General features: G+C 43.6%; 1 protein-coding gene across 1 annotated transcript in view; it reads left to right on the forward strand.

Annotated features, from left to right (window-relative positions):
* LOC141133429 (complement C3-like) overlaps positions 1-17,898 on the forward strand; it is a 731,058-nt gene that overhangs the window by 670,869 nt on the left and 42,291 nt on the right. Inside the window, exons 33-35 of the mRNA XM_073622815.1 lie at positions 9,583-9,634; positions 11,304-11,391; positions 12,307-12,396. Of these exons, the coding sequence (XP_073478916.1) occupies positions 9,583-9,634; positions 11,304-11,391; positions 12,307-12,396 (230 nt within the window). The remainder of the gene's footprint in view (positions 1-9,582; positions 9,635-11,303; positions 11,392-12,306; positions 12,397-17,898) is intronic.

Below are 17,898 nucleotides of genomic sequence, written 5' to 3' on the forward strand. Positions count from 1 at the left end.
GGCTGATCCCGCTAACACTGCGTTTCAGGGAACCCTAAACTGCTGGGGAGTATAGATCTGATCGGATCAGATATCGATCCGTTCAGATACTATAGCACTAAGGGAGGTGTATGCTGCGTGCATGGGTTTTAGCGGTACTGGCGCTAACCTGACGCTGCCTGGGGCGACGCAGACCTTATCTGATCCTAAAAACTTAACTTCTATCACCGCCGGGCAATTAGGGGGTTAAACCTTTATAAGGTAATAAACGGCGGGTGCCCTAAAACTATAATAAACTGTAATAAACTGTAATAAACTACAAAAAACAAACTATCTAACCAGCGTCACCCGTAACACTTATACGGTGATCGCTGGTGAAAGGGTTAACTAGGGGGCAATCAGGGGGTTAAAACCTTTAGCAGGTAGTATATGGGGGTCCCTGTCGCTATAAAACACTGACAGCGAACCTATATACTTACCTCCCTAAACTAGCGTCACCTGTGTCACTAATACAGCGATCAGAAAAACGATCGCTTAGCGACACTGGTGACGGGGGGTAATCAAGGGGTTAACTTTTATTAGGGGGGGTTAGGGGGTACCCTGGACCTAAGGGGGGGTACCCTAGACCTAAAGGGGGCTAACCTAACTGCCCTAACACTTATAACTGACAAACTGACACCAATGCAAAAAAAAAAAAAACACTGCTATTGGTGTCAGAGTGACAGGGGGTACAGGGGGGTGATCGGGGGGTGACAGGGGGGTGAAAAGTGTGCCTGCGTGTTCTACTGAGCGTGTGGTGTTGGTGCACTTACTTGGATGTCTTCTCTCCTCGGCGTCGGATCAAAAAGACCGGCTCCAGGAGAGATTACATCACTTCCTCTCCCTCTGTTTACATTACAGAGGGAGAGGAAGCATTTGATTCGTGGGAGCGATCGGGAGGGGGTGGCCATCAATGGATGGCCTCCCCCTGACCCCTAATCGCCCGCGAACAAGAGCCGACCACTCAGGGCACCGGGGGGGGGGTCCGATCGGACCCCCCGCCCGCGGGAAGGCATCACGTACCAGGTACGTGATTTTGCCTGCCCGTGCCGACCTGCTCACGTATATATGCGTGAGGCGGTCGGCAAGTGGTTAATAAAAAATAAAACTGTCCCACGCAGTCCATTCACCTCCGCCGACGGACCGAAAAAAAAAATGAAGATCTGCCTCCATGGGAGGCACACGCCATATGACGCGTCCTCGCAGGTGACAGCTCTTTTAAAACTGAGGGTGGGACCACACAGTGTTGTTGCTGGGTGACCCCACCCCCCTCTGACGCACAGGGACATCCCTATGGCTTCCCCCGTAGCATCAGAGGGGGGCGGGGCCACACAGTCTGCCAGGTTACATGCTCGGATAAGGATCTGGTATGCATTTTTGGGGGGACCCCACGCCATTTTTTAAAAACATTTTGGCGCGGGGTTCCCCTTAATATCCATACCAGACCTGAAGGGCCTGGTATGGAATTTAGGGGGAACCCCACACATTTTTTTAATTTCATTTTGGTTCGGGGTTGCCCGAGGGGGAATCCCATGCCGTTTTTATCAATGAACTGTTATGTGTATTGCCGGACCGACAATTCATTATAGTCGCGAGTAGTTTTAAATGACTTTTTTCCTTTGAAATGTCATTTTGCTGTCAGACTGTTCTAAACACGGGAAACATGCGTCACTTTACAGGCATACTATAGACACCCCCCAGGTATGAAATTTAAAGGAATATTACACTTTTATTGTTTCACTTTAAGCATTATTAAAACCACTGCTCCTGAAGAAACGTCTGATTTTAAAACTTTTTTTTGCATTGATACATGTCCCCTGGGACAGGACCCAGGTCCCCAAACACTTTTTATGACAATAACTTGCATATTAACCTTTGAAATTAGCACTTTTGATTTCTCCCATAGACTTTTAAAGGGTGTTCCGCGGCTTTCGAATTTGCCACGAACACAGCAAATTGCTATTCGGCAAACGGGCAAATAGCCAATGTTTGAGTCGAACTCAGTTCGACCCGAACATAAAGCCCATCCCTACACAGTACACAGAACATGGAAACACAATTATTTGAGTAAATATAAACTGCTAAATACCTTTTCTCATCAGTAGTATATAGAAGTCTTGTGACTTCTATCAGTGTCTGGTTAAAGCTTGTAGGAGGAGTTGCATTCTCCTCTGACTGTCCTATGTGGCTGCATGATCCCTGACCCTCTGTCTGGACAGTGCTGATTGCCCTGTGATGATCACATGCACCCTCCCAAGAAAAAAAAAAAAAAAACTTTCTAGCAATGCACACCAAACTAAGCATGTGCAGAGTGCCTTCAAGGCTCTGTACTGTCATAAGATTGACTGGGGACAGTAAAAGAAGGGGAGGATCAGAGAAGACAGGATCAGACAGCCTATTTACACAATGCAGAGGATTAACCCCTTACGTTCCACAGTGAGTATAACAAGCATGCTTTACTGCATTTACAGACTGATTTTACTCTTGTGGGTTTGGTAAAACTTTAAGCTAAGTCTAGGTTGAGGTATGTTGAATTTAAAGCTAATCTCTAGGCATACGTATAAGACACAAATAAATGCAGTTCTGTAATCATTAGTACAGTGGTAAAGTGGTTCTAAAGCCTCAAGGTTTTTTTTTTTACCTTACTGCATTCTATTCATTAGGGTAAAACAAACCTTCTGCCTTCTCCCTCAGCCTCCCCTCCACTTTGTGCAGATTGATAGCGGTGGCAGCTATTGGCTCCCGCTGCTGTCAATCAAATGCCATGATGAGGGAGGGGGGTGGCTGGGTGGCTTGGGAGTGAACTCCCATGGGTGCCCCCATGGTAAGTGACTTTTCATGAGGCACTTGCTGAACAGGAATGGCCTGCAGTGGCAGTGGGGGACCCCGGAAAAGGAGTGGCTGCTCTGTGCAAAACTATTGCATAGAGCGGCTAAGTATAACATGTTTGTTATTTTCATCTTTTCTTTTTTAAAAATAAAGGTTTAGCCACTTCCCGACCAGCAGCCACAGTTTTACTGTGGCAGAATGGGACAGGTGGGCGAATCAACGTTATATTACGGCAACCGCGACAATAGGATTCGCTTTAGAACCAATCAGTCTCCAGGCCCAGGCCAATGGTTTCTGGCCTGGACTTGGTGATCGGTCCTGACAAATGAAATCCTCCCTTGCCTGTGTACGTGTAAACATAGGCAGGGTAAGTGAAGAATCCTTTTTGTTCCAGAGAGAGGAGAGAGGACATCTAACCTTGAGTTGCACCAACACTACACTAACCCCAGTATACATAGGCACATATTTCACCCCCCGCTCACCCCCCAGTTAACCACTTCACTCCCAGTCACTGTGTCACCCAGTGCAGTGTTCATATTTTTTTATCACTGTACTGGTGTAATTTGTGACAAAAATCAGTGTTAGGGTACTTAGTGGTAGGCCCAGATAGTTCTAGGGACCCCCCTAAACCCCCCTAATAAAGGTTTAACCCCTTGATCACCCCCTGTCACCAGTGATCACCGTATTAGTGTTACGGGTGACGCTGGTTAGTTAATTATTTTTTTTTATAGCGTCGGGGCACCCACTGTATATTACTTACTTAATAAAGATTTAACACCTCATCACCAGGCGGATGATATCAGTTAGGTTTTAACGTCAGTAAGGGCCTGTGTCACCCCAGGCAGTGTCAGTTTAGTGCCAGTAGTGCTAACACCCACACACGCACCATACACCTCCCTTAGTAGTATAGTGTCTGAACGGATCAATATCTGATCTAAGCAGATCTATACTAGCGTCCCCAATAGTTTAGGGTTCCCAAAAACACAGTGTTAGCAGGATCAGCCCAGATACCTGCTAGCACCTGCGTTTAGCCCCTCCGCCCAGCCCAGCCCAGCCCACCCAAGTGCAGTATCAATCGAACACTGTCACTTACAAAAGACATAGCTGCAGCATTCACAGAGTCAGACCTGTGAATGCTAAAGTAAACTTAGAGGCCAAAATGTCTAATCGAAGGTACACTAGTGAAGAGGCCTACATGTTTCTGAGCATGACAGATAGTGAAGAGGAAGTCACCCATCTGTCAGATTCAGGTTTAGAATACAAATCTGTAGACAGCAGCGGCACCCTGACAGATAGCTCTGACAATGGAGTAGTGGTCCCTGCCAAGGTCAGGCGTACCCGACCCCATTCTTCTGCTGTTGTTGAGGTGCAAGAACCGCAGAGCTCTCGTATCGAGCAGAGAGCCAGTACTAGTGCCGCTCATCCTTCTGGTATACTGGCAAGCACTAGCGGCCTAGTACATCCTGGCTGTACATCCAGCACTGCAGTATCACGTGGTGACGTGGCGAGTCCCATAAGTGCAGTTCAAGCTGGTGAGGTGGCTAGCACAACTAGTGTCCCGCTGCCACCAAGAAGACAAAGACATGCCTGTCGAGCCCATAGTTCCCTTCCTGCTGCATTTGCCAATCCAAATTGGGAGCCCACCACTTCTGCAGCACCCGTACTTCCCCCATTCACTGGCCAACCTGGAATTCAGGCGGAAACAGTTGATTTTACGTCACTTGATTTTTATTCTCTATAAAAAGCAATTTATATGCTGGTCAATTCATCGCCGCTAATCCCCAGTTGACCCTTGCCAGAGATTGGCAACCTATTACGGTTTCCAAGTTTAAGACCTTTCTGGGCCTATCCCTCCTCATGGGCATGACTAAAAAGAATGAGTTGCGGTCATACTGGTCCACTGACCTAATTCACCATATGCCCGTGTTCTCTGCCTCCATGACCAGGACACGATACGAGCAGATCTTGCGGTTCATGCATTTCAATGATAATGAACTCTGTCATCCTCGGGATGACCCTGAATACGATCGGCTCTACAAAATTTGGCCCCTCAAAAACCCCTTTAACCAGCAGTTTGCAGCCTTGTTTACTCCCGATCAAGTTATCTGCGTTGATGAGTTCCTGATTAAATTTTCTGTCTGCTTGTCATTCAAACAGTATCTTCCCAGCAAGCGTGCCAGATATAGGGTAAAGATGTATAAGCTCTGTGACAGGGCCACAAGATATGCATATAGTTTTCTGGTTTATGAGGGAAGAGATAGTTTTGTAGAGCCAGAGCACTGCCCAGACTACATAGGCAGTGCTGGTAAGATTGTGTGGGACTTGGTGTCACCCTTATTTGAAAAGAGGTACCACTTATATGTGGCCAATTATTACACGAGCATGCCACTTTTTTGTCACTTGTTTGATTATGGAATTGGAGCATGTGGCACTGTGCGATCTAATCGCCGGGGCTTACCCCACTGGCCTGTAGATTCCTGTCTTAGGCTGGGGGAGAGAGCCTGCTTGAAGTGTAATAATTTGCTCGCTGTGAAGTGGAGGGACAATAAGAATGTTTTCGTTCTGTCCTCCCTTCACGCAGACACAACGGTCCAAATTCCTACGACGACTGGTGTTGTGGAGAAACCCCTTTGTGTCCACGAATATAAGCTTAATATGGGAGGGGTGGACCTCAATGACCAGTTGTTGGCACCGTACCGAATTGCCCGCGAGGCCAGATGCTGGTATAAAAAAGTGTCTGTATACTTTCAATTGGCTCTGCTGAACGCTTATGTGCTATACAAAGCTTCAGGACAAACTGGATTCTTCCTTAAATTCCAGGAAGAGATCATCACAGCCCTTCTGTTTCCAGACGGTGCTGTGCCCCACCTTCCCAGTGCAAATGCAGTGAGCCGACTGCATGAGAGGCATTTTCTGCATGTCCTCCCTGGTACCCCTACCCAAAGAAATGCCCAAAGAAGATGTTGTGTCTGTAGAAAGCGCATATATAGGCGTGACAAGCCCTTTTTTTTTGTCCCTCCTGTCCTGACCAATCAGGTCTTTGCATTGGTGACTGTTTTGAACGCTACCACACACTAGTGGAGTATTAGCTTAGTGTACAGCAGTGTAGTGTACAGCAGTCCTAGGCACACTTACCCAGGGTCTCGAAAGATGAGATGTTCATCACATTTTGAGAGACCTTAATCTGGAACATTTAGAGTTTACAGTCACAAAAACACACAAAAAAAAGCCTAAAATATATTTTTTTTCTTTCTTCTCTCAATTGTTCTCTTTCTTACATTCGCTCTCTATTGTCCACTCTATTGTTCACTCTGTATTGTTCTCTCTCTTTTGTTACTATATTTTAGAACTGTAATGTTTTATTTTTACTATGTTTTATTGTATTTGCTTTGAAGGTATGGTATGTCTTACTGTTATACATTAATATTACTTTGTTTTATTGTTAACCATCATTTGCTTAGCAGGTACGCCATTCAGCTGCAGCACTGATTTATTTATCTTGACAGCAACAGCATTTGCTCCCACGATACGTAAATCAGCAACTCCAGCGCTGTAGGAGGTGATTTCACCACCACAGTTAAAAAAAAGAGCATGTATGCCGAAGCATATATTTTTAAGGCACAGATTGCATTAAAAAATATTTTATTTTTACTATGTTTTATACTGTAATGTTACTTTGTTTTATTGTTAACCATCATTTGCTTAGCAGGTACGCCATTCAGCTACAGCTCTGATTTATTTATGTTGACAGCAACAGCGTTTGAATAGAAAGCTCTATTTGTTTGAAAAAGAGGACGCAAATTTTGTTTGGGTACAGCATTGCATGACCGTGCAATTAGCAGTTAAAGCAGCGCAGTGCCAAATTGTAAAAAGTGCTCTGGTCATTCAGCAGTCAAATCCTCCAGGGCTGAAGTGGTTATTGTCGCTTTAAATATATACGTATACTTTAAATGTAAGCATTGTTATTACCTGAAATTGACTTGCTATCAGCCTCTTGCAGTCTACTGTGCAGCAAAGCTTAGAGAGAGGAAGGGAGGAGCAGCACAAGGAGTGAATCAGGTGTGCTGAAGTGCAAGGCGCATACTGATAGGAGGAGGAAACAGAGTAACAGGCGAGCTCAAAAGTGTGCTTATTCTTCCTTTCATTGTTCCGTCATCATCAGGAAATGGGGAGGGAACCTGTAAATAAAAGTGAACCTGCAGTAACAAACAATCAGGTCCCCTCCACCTGCTAGATAGGGTGGTGCTGTGTACATCTCAGAAGTGGATGTACAAAAATACAAATCCTTGGGCAGGTAAAACAGCTCCATGTGTATTTCATCTGTGTTTTATCTTTATCGGTTGTCATAAAGTAGTGGAGGGGCACTGCCCTGAGAATAACAGGGCAAAAAAAATGTAAACATTCTATTTGGCCAGGAGCAGTGATTTTTTAACCACTTCAGCCCCGGAAGAATTGGCTGCCCAATGACCGGGCCATTTTTTGCGATTTGGCACTGCGTCGCTTTACCTGACAATTGCGCGGACATTGCACCCAAATTGACATCCTTTTTTTCCCACAAATAAGAGCTTTCTTTTGGTGGTATTTGATCACCTCTGCGGTTTTTATCTTTTGTGCTATAAACGCTAAAAAAAAAGAGCGACAATTTTGAAAAAAAAGCAATATTTTTTACTTTTTGCTATAATAAATATCCCCAAAAAATATATAAAAAAACAAATGTTTTCCTCGGTTTAGGCCAATATGTATTCTTATACATATTTTTGGTAAAAACGTATATTGATTGGTTTGCACAAAAGTTATAGCGTCTACAAAATAGGGGATATTTTTATGGCATTTTTATTATTATTATTTTTTTACTAGTAATAGTGGCGATCTGCGATTTTTATCGTGACTGCGATATTGCGGCTGACACTTTTGACACTATTTTGAGACCATTGTCATTTATACAGCGATCAGTGCTATAACAATGCACTGATTACTGTGTAAATGACACTGGCAGGGAAGGGGTTAACCACTAGGGGGTGAGGAAGGGGTTAAGTGTGCCTAGGGAGTGATTCTATTGTGATGGGGCTGGGCTACAAGTGACACGACAGTGATCACTGCTCCCGATCACAGGGAGCAGTAGATCACTGTTCTGCCACTAGGCAGACCAGGTAAATGCCTTGTTTACATAGGCATCTCCCCGTTCTGCAGCTTAGTGACACGATCGCAGGACAGGGGCGGACATCGAGTCCGCAGGTCACGCAGGCGCAGTCATGGAGCTCGTGGCGGGCGATTCAAAGCAACATACAGGTACGTTGCTTTGCCTGCCGTTGCCATTCTGCCGACGTATATCTACATTAGGCAGTCAGCAAGTGGTTAAAACATTGATATTTACAGAGGAAAAAGGGATTTAAATTGCCAGCTAATTACAGTTTCCTTCTAACATCTATTAAAATGGCACACGGAGCCCTCCAGATTTGGGAGACCTTTGGAGATGAAGGGGTTCTTCCCCACAAACCCTGGACCATGGATGTGGGGGTCTATGAATTTGGACTCCCCTTTAAAAATAATTGGGCCTCCAGGTACGGCCCTTCTCACGTGAATGAGTAAGGGGTATTTAGTACCCCCACCTCTGCACAAAAAAAGAAATAGACACCCAAAGTCCCCAGTGTCCCTCATTGTAAATCTATCATCAATCATGACTGCTGACTCTCGTAAGTGAAAAACTCAATGTACCTAGCACACACAACTGGTCCCCAGGGTACTTCTCGCCGAATGACAGCTTCCCAAGGAAGGGGTTAGCAGTAATATCATGGCCATATTTGGTCAATTCAGAAAGCAAATACAAAAATTTGTGGGCTCACCCTACATCCCCTCAACCCAAGCTGCTGTATAAATATTTAAATGATATTAAAAACCTTTCTATGCAACATGCAGTGCTCCCCAAAAATACATATACAAAAAACTAATAATTCATACCATAACAAATACCAAATGACAAAAATGCTGTGCAAATCAATATGGGTGCATCAAATCAATACATTAATAGTCCACCCAACAAGCAATGGAGTGAAAAAATAAATTGTGCACAGACTTCTTGTTATGTTGTGAATGATTTAGTTTTATATATATTTAGATTTGAGAAGCACTGTATGTTGCTTATTTGTACAATGGCCTTGCCCATATTTGGGCAGCGATGTCACTGCTTTGCCTGCCCCTTTGCTTATGTGCCCATGATGGCAGTGGTTGCTAGAGACACAGCAGGGCCTTAGGAACCCCTGACAGTAAAAAACTGTTGCATATAAAAGCGGCTCTAATGCCGCTTCTCTATATGATGCTCAGCACCAAACTGGGGGGTGAATGGCAAAAGTTGGGGCCAAAATTCAGTTGCATCCTAGGTTCAGGCTGAGCTGTCTGCTCATCTCTTAGCAATAAGCTAAGCTTCAGGTCAAAGTGGGGCGATGTCATTGACCAAATATGGCCATATGGTCATGATAGGTCAATTATAACATCAGCATCTTGGTTCCTGTGTTATGTGCGGTTGAAGTGTGGGGAATTCACTGGCTGCAGCTGATTGGGCCAGCAGACTGTTATCATGTGACAGCTTCCTGTGGGTTTGGCCTAAACCTTAGCTCATCAATATTTACCAGAACTCTGGTTAAGGGATCTAATGTCACCTGGAAAGGCTGTAACAAGAGAAATCCTTGCTATGTCTTGCATTTTGCCTTTTTATTCTTGTTTCCCTTTTTTATGCAGTTAGGAAACCAGAAGGAGCTAAAAAGACAGTATCTGCTACTATTTGCTTCAGGTAGGTGCAATCAGAAATGTTCTTTAGTTATGTAAACATGAACAGCCAGTTGGCTGACTGGAGCATAAAAATAATTAGAATTGATGGGTCAGTCCGTTCTGAACAGATATTTCAGCCACCCTATTTTCTGCACTGTTCTCTCCAGGTCTTTTGTGCCCCAGGGCTGTTTTCAGCAGCAGCCTGGCGCAGATTCTTTCCCACCTTCTTGGGCTAGGATAGCTCCTTTGTGTGCCCAAGGCCATGACACAGAATTTCAGTATGGAGAGTGGTAGAGATCACACCATTGTGATAGTAAAGAAGTCATGTCAAATAAATAAATATGTAAAAAATTTATTAAAACAAGAAAATTACAAACATGAAAAATTGTAAGGGTCTTTTTAACCTTTGCATGTGAGAGCAACCGCACAGGAGCCGCCTGATATGATTGGTCCTCTGTTCTCTGCCATGACTCTGTAAACTGCTTGGTCCCCACTGACAACACCTGGGTATATCTTAGCATGCTGCAAGGACCTAGGTTAGGTAATGATTAGTATAATACCACAACAGTAATAGCAAACAGGAAACAGGCCACAAGCTGTTTGATGGCTAATAAGGTAAATCAATTAATGCAGGGCAAGCAAAATGCAATGCATCGAATAATGAACAAGGCAATGGAAGCGTTAGATTAACTGATGGGACTATTAGCCTTACCTACAGCGATTGACTTATGCCCCAATAAGGCTAAACCCCATTAGACAAGTATACACAACATTGGTAAGAACAGCATCAACCATGAAAACATGCATGGAACAAAGGACAGTCTCACTGTAACTCTTGGCATGAGCTATTTAAAAAGTGTCCCCCATGCACTCCTCTTCCAAACTGAGTGATAGCTAGCATCATTGAATGGTATTCCTGTGAAAAAATGCACACCCTGTGGCCATGGTATCCTGCAGCTTGGGCTTACATTTGAAAGCTGCTTAGACTGGCACTCACCTGACATGTGAATACCAGTTGAGCAAAGTGGAAAATAGTACTGGACCCATAAGGTTATCTTATCAGTATTGACCTCTTAATGTATTGATGTTGATTTCAATAGTCTGGTTCCCAGGTTGAGCTTCTACACTCCAGAGAATCTTCAAAGTCTCTTTGGCTCACAGTGCAATGTAACAAAAATGGAAATTGAAGTGCCATACCACTGCTACAATTTTATTAAAAGTCAGGGGGACAATCCAAGGAGTAACCAATGCATTTTGGGGTTTCAAAAATGCCCCTTTTACCAGGGCTTGATTGAGAACAGTGTGACTGGACTAGAAGTAAGGTGGACCTAAATGGTATTTCTTCCAGTTTGATTACAAACACAGAAATGGTCAGCAGGTGGTTTGGCAGTCTAATCAGCTGCTGGCCTTTTAGCTGTGGTGTGGTTCAATTTCCATTTCTGTTAATGTGAGTGAAAGTTTATGCAGCACAAAGGACTGTCACAGGTGAAGAGCATGATCTGAGCTGGGACCCCATATTGCTATGTGGCTACGAAAAAGACACTAGGATTTATAATAGGTACCCTGGGAGTGGTGGGGGGAGGTAGTGAGCAGTTCTGCTTTATCTTACATATATGTTTTTGGATAAATGTAAGCTATATACTGTTTGGACTTGGTATATTATGCAACATAATTTACTTTACTTTACTCAGATTCCTTAAGTCACATGATGCCACCATGTCAATTCTGGATGTTTCCATGTTGACGGGATTCTCACCAGATGTTGATGGACTTAATAAGGTAAGGAAGAATTTAAGACCTGGTGCTGTAAACTAGGCTTTGATAGCATGTAGTATCCTTCTTTAAACTATGCTGGGCCTTCAACTGCTAGGCAAATTTAATATAAATACACAATGTAGAATGTCTACTTGGAATATTGACACTTTTTTAAATTCCTAGCTTAGCAAAAGGTAAAAGTATCTTATGCCAAATTATCCTTTAAAACTTATTTTAACATTGTTTATTTTCTCTTCTCTGGAATTTACAAGGCAATAGACAATATTGTAGCCATCCTGCTTAATTGTCTTGTCTTGTTAATTGTCTTGTATGTCTCTTCTGACTGTATGCTTAATGGAAAAATAAAGAATTAAAAAAGAGTATATCTTATGATTAATACAGCCCTGTTTACCTGGGGATTTGTATAGTTACCATTCAGTATTTATGGTAGCCAAACCAGACTTTTCTTTCCCTTTAAGGGTTAGTCCACACAAAGCTGATATTACAGTGTTTGAAGATGCTTTGAGTTAACCCCCTGGACAGTCTCTCCTATTTCTTGGAGAATTTATTGGTGAGATCTTTATGCTGAGTTCTTGGGTCTGCACACTTGCTGCACCCATTATGAGGGGTTCAACTCTACCTGTTATTCATTTTATATCCTGGAGAATGTAAAGGGAGGAGCAAAGTTGGAGCTGGATCTCGGTGGGAGATGAGTCTCTGGAATACTGAATCAGAGAGAAAGTGAGAACTACAGTCACCGCAGATCTTTTTTGTAACAATTTTTACACCTACTGGTGGGACTAATAAAAAAGGAAAAAAAATCTTAAAGTGGAATTGAGCTTTGGGTAATGAGATTAAACTTTATACTAAGTCACCTTACATAAGCAGTATACTGCAAGGCTAAGTATTTGTTTTATTAATTTTCATTCTTAATTGCAGCTAATGAATGGAGTGGATAGGTATATCTTCCAGTTTGAGATCAACAAGGAGATCACAGATAAAGGAACACTCATCATCTATCTAAACGGGGTGAGGAATGAGAAATGTACCCCAGTCCTAGGCTAATTATCACTGAAAGATTACCAATATTGATTTTTGGAAAGATGTTTTTTTTTTACTTTGCTTAGAAAATTATGTTTTTAAATATATGCTTTATATAATTTTTTAAATAAATCTTTATTAGAAATAAAGGACACTTACTTTTAAAACCAAGATGGGCTTTCTAGTAAGAAAGCCCAGCACTAACTTTATGCTTTCTGGAATATGGTGTTTATAAGACACGTGCAGTTCATTTTGTTCCTAATTGCATTTCGGACAAATTTTCACTTTTTGGAAATTGGGATGTATCCAAATTTCTGAATTACCATAGTACCCAATTTAAACAAATCCAAAATAATGAAAAAAAAATTCATTTGAAATGCGAATTCGTATCGATTTGAATAGTTTTCAAATCAATTTAAAATAGTTTTCTAAGTCGAATAGTTTTCAAGTACGAATTTAAAAAGTTTTCGAGTTCGAATAGATTTTGATTTGTTTTTCAAAAAATAGAATAGAAAATAGACAAATATAACAGAACAAAATATATTAGAAAAGAATAGAACATAAAATAAACGAATAGAATATAATAGAGTAAAACAGAACAAAATAGAATAGAAAAGAAAAGAATAGAATAGAATAAAAAATGAATAGAATCAAATAGAATATAGCCATCTTCTGAAATTCGAATTTCAAATAGAAGAAATTTTAATTTGAATACATAAGAATAAAACAGTATAGAAAAGAATAGAATAGAAAAAAAAAAGAATAGAATAGAATTGACTATAAATGAATAGAAAAGAACAGAATTCAAAAAACAATAAAATAGAAAGAATATAGAAATTTCCCAAAATTCAAATCGAATCAATTGGAATTTGAGTAGGATACAAAAGAATAGATTAGAATAGAATAGAAAAGAACAGAATAGTATAGAAAAATCAATAGAATAGAATAGAATAGAAGAGACAGTGGCGTAGCGTGGGGGGTGCAGGGGGTGCCGTGGCCCCGGGCGCGATATTTAGGGGGGCGCCAGTATGTGTCACTGGCTGCCTCCTCCTAATTTTTAATTTTGTGTCCCCGGGCTCCGGCCGCCATGTTAAGTGTCCGGCGCCCTGTGATTGGGTGTATGGGGGTCATGTGAGGCGCCCCGCCTCCGCACATGACCCCCATACACCCAATCACAGGGCGCTGGATACTGAACATGGCAGCAAGCAGAGCGCAGGGGAGAGAAGAAAGTGAGCCGCCGCTGTGTTCTCCTCATCATCCGGATCGATGCAGCCAGGATAAGAAGGTAAGTGAGAGTCTTGTTACTGGGGGGGGAGGGAGGGGGGCGAGAGAGACTGTAGGCAGGACAGTGTAGTTTAGTATAGTATGGAGGTCAGTGTAGTGTCACTATGGGGGGCAGTGTAGTGTCACTATGGAGGTCAGTGTAGTGTCACTATGGGGGGCAGTGTAGTGGACAGTATTGGAGGAGACAAGTCAGTGCAGCCAAGTCCTGTCTCTGCCGATGACTGACCCCTATCACAGGATCTGTTACACACACAGATCCTCAGTGTCTGGGGGAGGGGCGCTGATGTCCTATCCAGCAGGAGCCCGGGAGGAAGGACATCTCCCATGCTGTTATGATAAGGTCAGTACATTTGTTAGGGGGATGTTGTGTAATTATTGTGCTAGGGGACAGACTGCTGCTTCCCCCATGTAATGTGCTCTCTTGTGCCCAGTGCCCACCATGTCATGTGCTGTGCATTGCAGTGCCCCCATGTAATGTGCTGTGCCCACCATGTCATGTGCATTGCAGTGCCCACTATGTAAAGTGCTGTGCCCACCATGTCATGTACCTTGCAGTGCCCCCCATGTAATGTGCTGTGCCCACCATGTCATGTCATGTGCCTTGCAGTGCCCCCCCATGTAATGTGCTGTGCCCACCATGTCATGTCATGTGCCTTGCAGTGCCCCCATGTAATGTGCTGTGCCCACCATGTCATGTGCATTGCAGTGCCCCCATGTAATGTGCTGTGCCCACCATGTCATGTGCATTGCAGTGCCCCCATGTAATGTGCTGTGCCCACCATGTCATGTGCATTGCAGTGCCCCCCATGTAATGTGCTGTGCCCACCATGTCATGTGCCCGCCATGTCATGTGCATTGCAGTGCCCCGCATGTCATGTCATGTGCCTTGCAGTGCCCCCCATGTAATGTGCTGTGCCCACTATGTCATGTGCCTTGCAGTGCCCCCCCATGTAATGTGCTGTGCCCACCATGTCATGTGCATTGCAGTGCCCACTATGTAAAGTGCTGTGCCCACCATGTCATGTGCATTGCAGTGCCCCGCATGTCATGTACCTTGCAGTGCCCCCCATTTAATGTGCTGTGCCCACTATGTCATGTCATGTGCCTTGCAGTGCCCCCAATGTAATGTGCTGTGCCCACCATGTCATGTCATGTGCCTTGCAGTGCCCCCCATGTAATGTGCTGTGCCCACCATGTCAAGTCATGTGCCTTGCAGTGCCCCCCATGTAATGTGCTGTGCCCACCATGTCCTGTCATGTGCATTGCAGTGCCCCTATGTAATGTGCTGTGCCCACCATGTCATGTGCATTGCAGTGCCCACTATGTAAAGTGCTGTGCACACCATGTCATGTGCATTGCAGTGCCCCCCATGTAATGTGCTGTGTCCACCATGTCATGTCATGTGCCTTGCAGTGTCCCCATGTAATGTTCTGTGCCCACCATGTCATGTCATGTGCCTTGCAGTGCCCCCCCATGTAATGTGCTGTGCCCACCATGTCATGTCATGTGCCTTGCAGTGCCCCCCATGTAATGTGCTGTGCCCACCATGTCCTGTCATGTGCATTACAGTGCCCCTATGTAATGTGCTGTGCCCACCATGTCATGTGCATTGCAGTGCCCACTATGTAAAGTGCTGTGCCCACCATGTCATGTGCATTGCAGTGCCCCGCATGTCATGTCATGTGCCTTGCAGTGCCCCCCATGTAATGTGCTGTGCCCACCATGTCATGTGCATTGCAGTGCCCCCCATGTAATGTGCTGTGCCCACCATGTCATGTGCATTGCAGTGCCCCCCATGTAATGTGCTGTGCCCACCATGTCATGTCATGTGCCTTGCAGTGTCCACATGTAATGTTCTGTGCCCACCATGTCATGTCATGTGCCTTGCAGTGCCCCCCCATGTAATGTGCTGTGCCCACCATGTCATGTCATGTGCCTTGCAGTGTCCACATGTAATGTTCTGTGCCCACCATGTCATGTCATGTGCCTTGCAGTGCCCCCCCATGTAATGTGCTGTGCCCACCATGTCATGTCATGTGCCTTGCAGTGTCCCCATGTAATGTGCTGTGCCCACAATGTCATGTCATGTGCCTTGCAGTGCCCCCCATGTAATGTGCTGTGCCCACCATGTCATGTGCCTTGCAGTGCCCCCCATGTAATGTGCTGTGTCCAGTATGTCATTTGCTGTACGTTGCAGTGCCCACCATGTAATGCGCTGTGCTGAACAATGTCATGTGCTGTGCATTGCATTGCCCTTCATGTGATGTGCAGTGCCCACTATGTCATGCTGTGCCTTGCAGTGCCCACCATGTCATGTGCAGTTCCTAACATGTAATGTGCAGTTGCATTTCCCACCATGAAACGTGCTATGCCATGCAGTGCCCACCATGTAATGTGTTGTGCCCACCATGTAATGTTATGTGCCATTCAGTGCCCACCATGTAATGCGCTGTGCCCACCATGTCATGTGCCTTGCAGTGCCCCCCATGTAATGTGCTGTGTCCACCATGTCATGTGCTGTGCCTTGCATTGCCCACCATGTAATGTGCAGTGCCCACCATGTCATGTGATGTGCCATCCAGTGCCAACCATGTCATGTGCAATGCCCACCATGTCATGGCTGTGCCTTGCAATGCCCGCTATGTAATTTGCAGTGTCCACCATGTCATGTGCTGTGCCATACAGTGATCCCACCATGTAATGTGCAGTGCCCACCGTGTAATGTGCAGCGCCCACCATGTCATGTGCACTTCCCACCATGTCATGTGCTATGCTGTGCCCACCCTGCCATGTGCTGTGCCCAGCATGTAGTGTGTTGTGCCCACTGTGTAATGTGCTGTGCTGTTCAACAGTGCCCACCATGTCATGTGCAGTTCCTAACATGTAATGTGCAGTTGCATTTCCCACCATGAAACGTGCTATGCCATGCAGTGCCCACCATGTAATGTGTTGTGCCCACCATGTAATGTTATGTGCCATTCAGTGCCCACCATGTAATGTGCTGTGCCCACCACGTCATGTGCTGTGCCATGCAGTGCCCACCATGTAATGCGCTGTACCCACCATGTAATGTGCTGTGTCATACAGTGCCCACCATATCATGTGCAGTGCCCATCATATAAATTGCTGTGCAGTGCCCACCTAGTATGGTGGACAGTGTAGTATGGTGGTCAGTGTAGTATGGTGGTCAGTGTAGTATGGTGGTCAAGTGTAGTGTAGTATAGTGGACAGTGTAGTATAGTGGACAGTGTAGTGTAGTATAGTGGTCAGTATAGTGGACAGTTTAGTATAGTGGTCAGTGTAGTATGGTGGCGAGTATAGTATAGTGGTCAGTGTAGTGGACAATGTAGTGTAGTGGACAGTGTAGTTCTCAGTGTAGTGGTCAGTATAGGAATCAGGTAGGTCAGTACTATTGTATTTGAAGGGACTCAGGGATAGCTAAAAGTCCGCAGGTTGGGGGGGGGGGGGGCGCAAATTACTTGCCTTGCCCCGGGTGCTGACAACCCACGCTACGCCACTGAGAAGAGATTATAACCATCTTCCGAAATTTGAATTTCAAATAGAATAAATTTGAATTTGAATAGAAAAGAATAGAATAGAATATGAAATAAAATAATAGAAAAGAATAGAATAGAATAGAATAAACACATATAAAAATAATAAAATTAAAAAAACAATAGAATAGAATAGAACCATTTCCCAAAATTTTAAATCGAATCAATTTGAATTTGAATAGAAAACAATAGATTAGAATAAGAAGATGATTATATTCTTTCTATTATATTCTGTTGTGTTTTTTTTCTATACTATTCTGTTCAAATCTATTATTTTCTATTCTATTCAAATTTGAATTGATTCTATTTGAATTTTGGTACATTGTTATATTCTTTCTGTTCTATTTTTTTTTTTTATTCTATTTATTCAAATTTTTATTCGAATTTCAGAAATGGTTATATTCTTTCTATTATATTCTTTCTATTTTATTCTATGCTTTTTTATTCTATTCTATTAGTTTCTATTCTATTCTTTTATTTTCTATTCTATTTTGTTTTGTTTTACTCTATTATATGCTATTTTATAATTTCTGTTATATTTTCTTCTATTCTATTCCTTTATTTTCTATTCTTATTTATTCGCTTTGGAAACTGGAAAACGTTGAATTCGAAAACTATTCAAACTCAAAAACTATTCGAAATTGATTAGAAA

The sequence above is a fragment of the Aquarana catesbeiana genome, linkage group LG03, assembly GCF_042186555.1.
Source record: "Aquarana catesbeiana isolate 2022-GZ linkage group LG03, ASM4218655v1, whole genome shotgun sequence".
In the NCBI taxonomy this organism is placed as follows: Eukaryota; Metazoa; Chordata; class Amphibia; order Anura; family Ranidae; genus Aquarana; species Aquarana catesbeiana.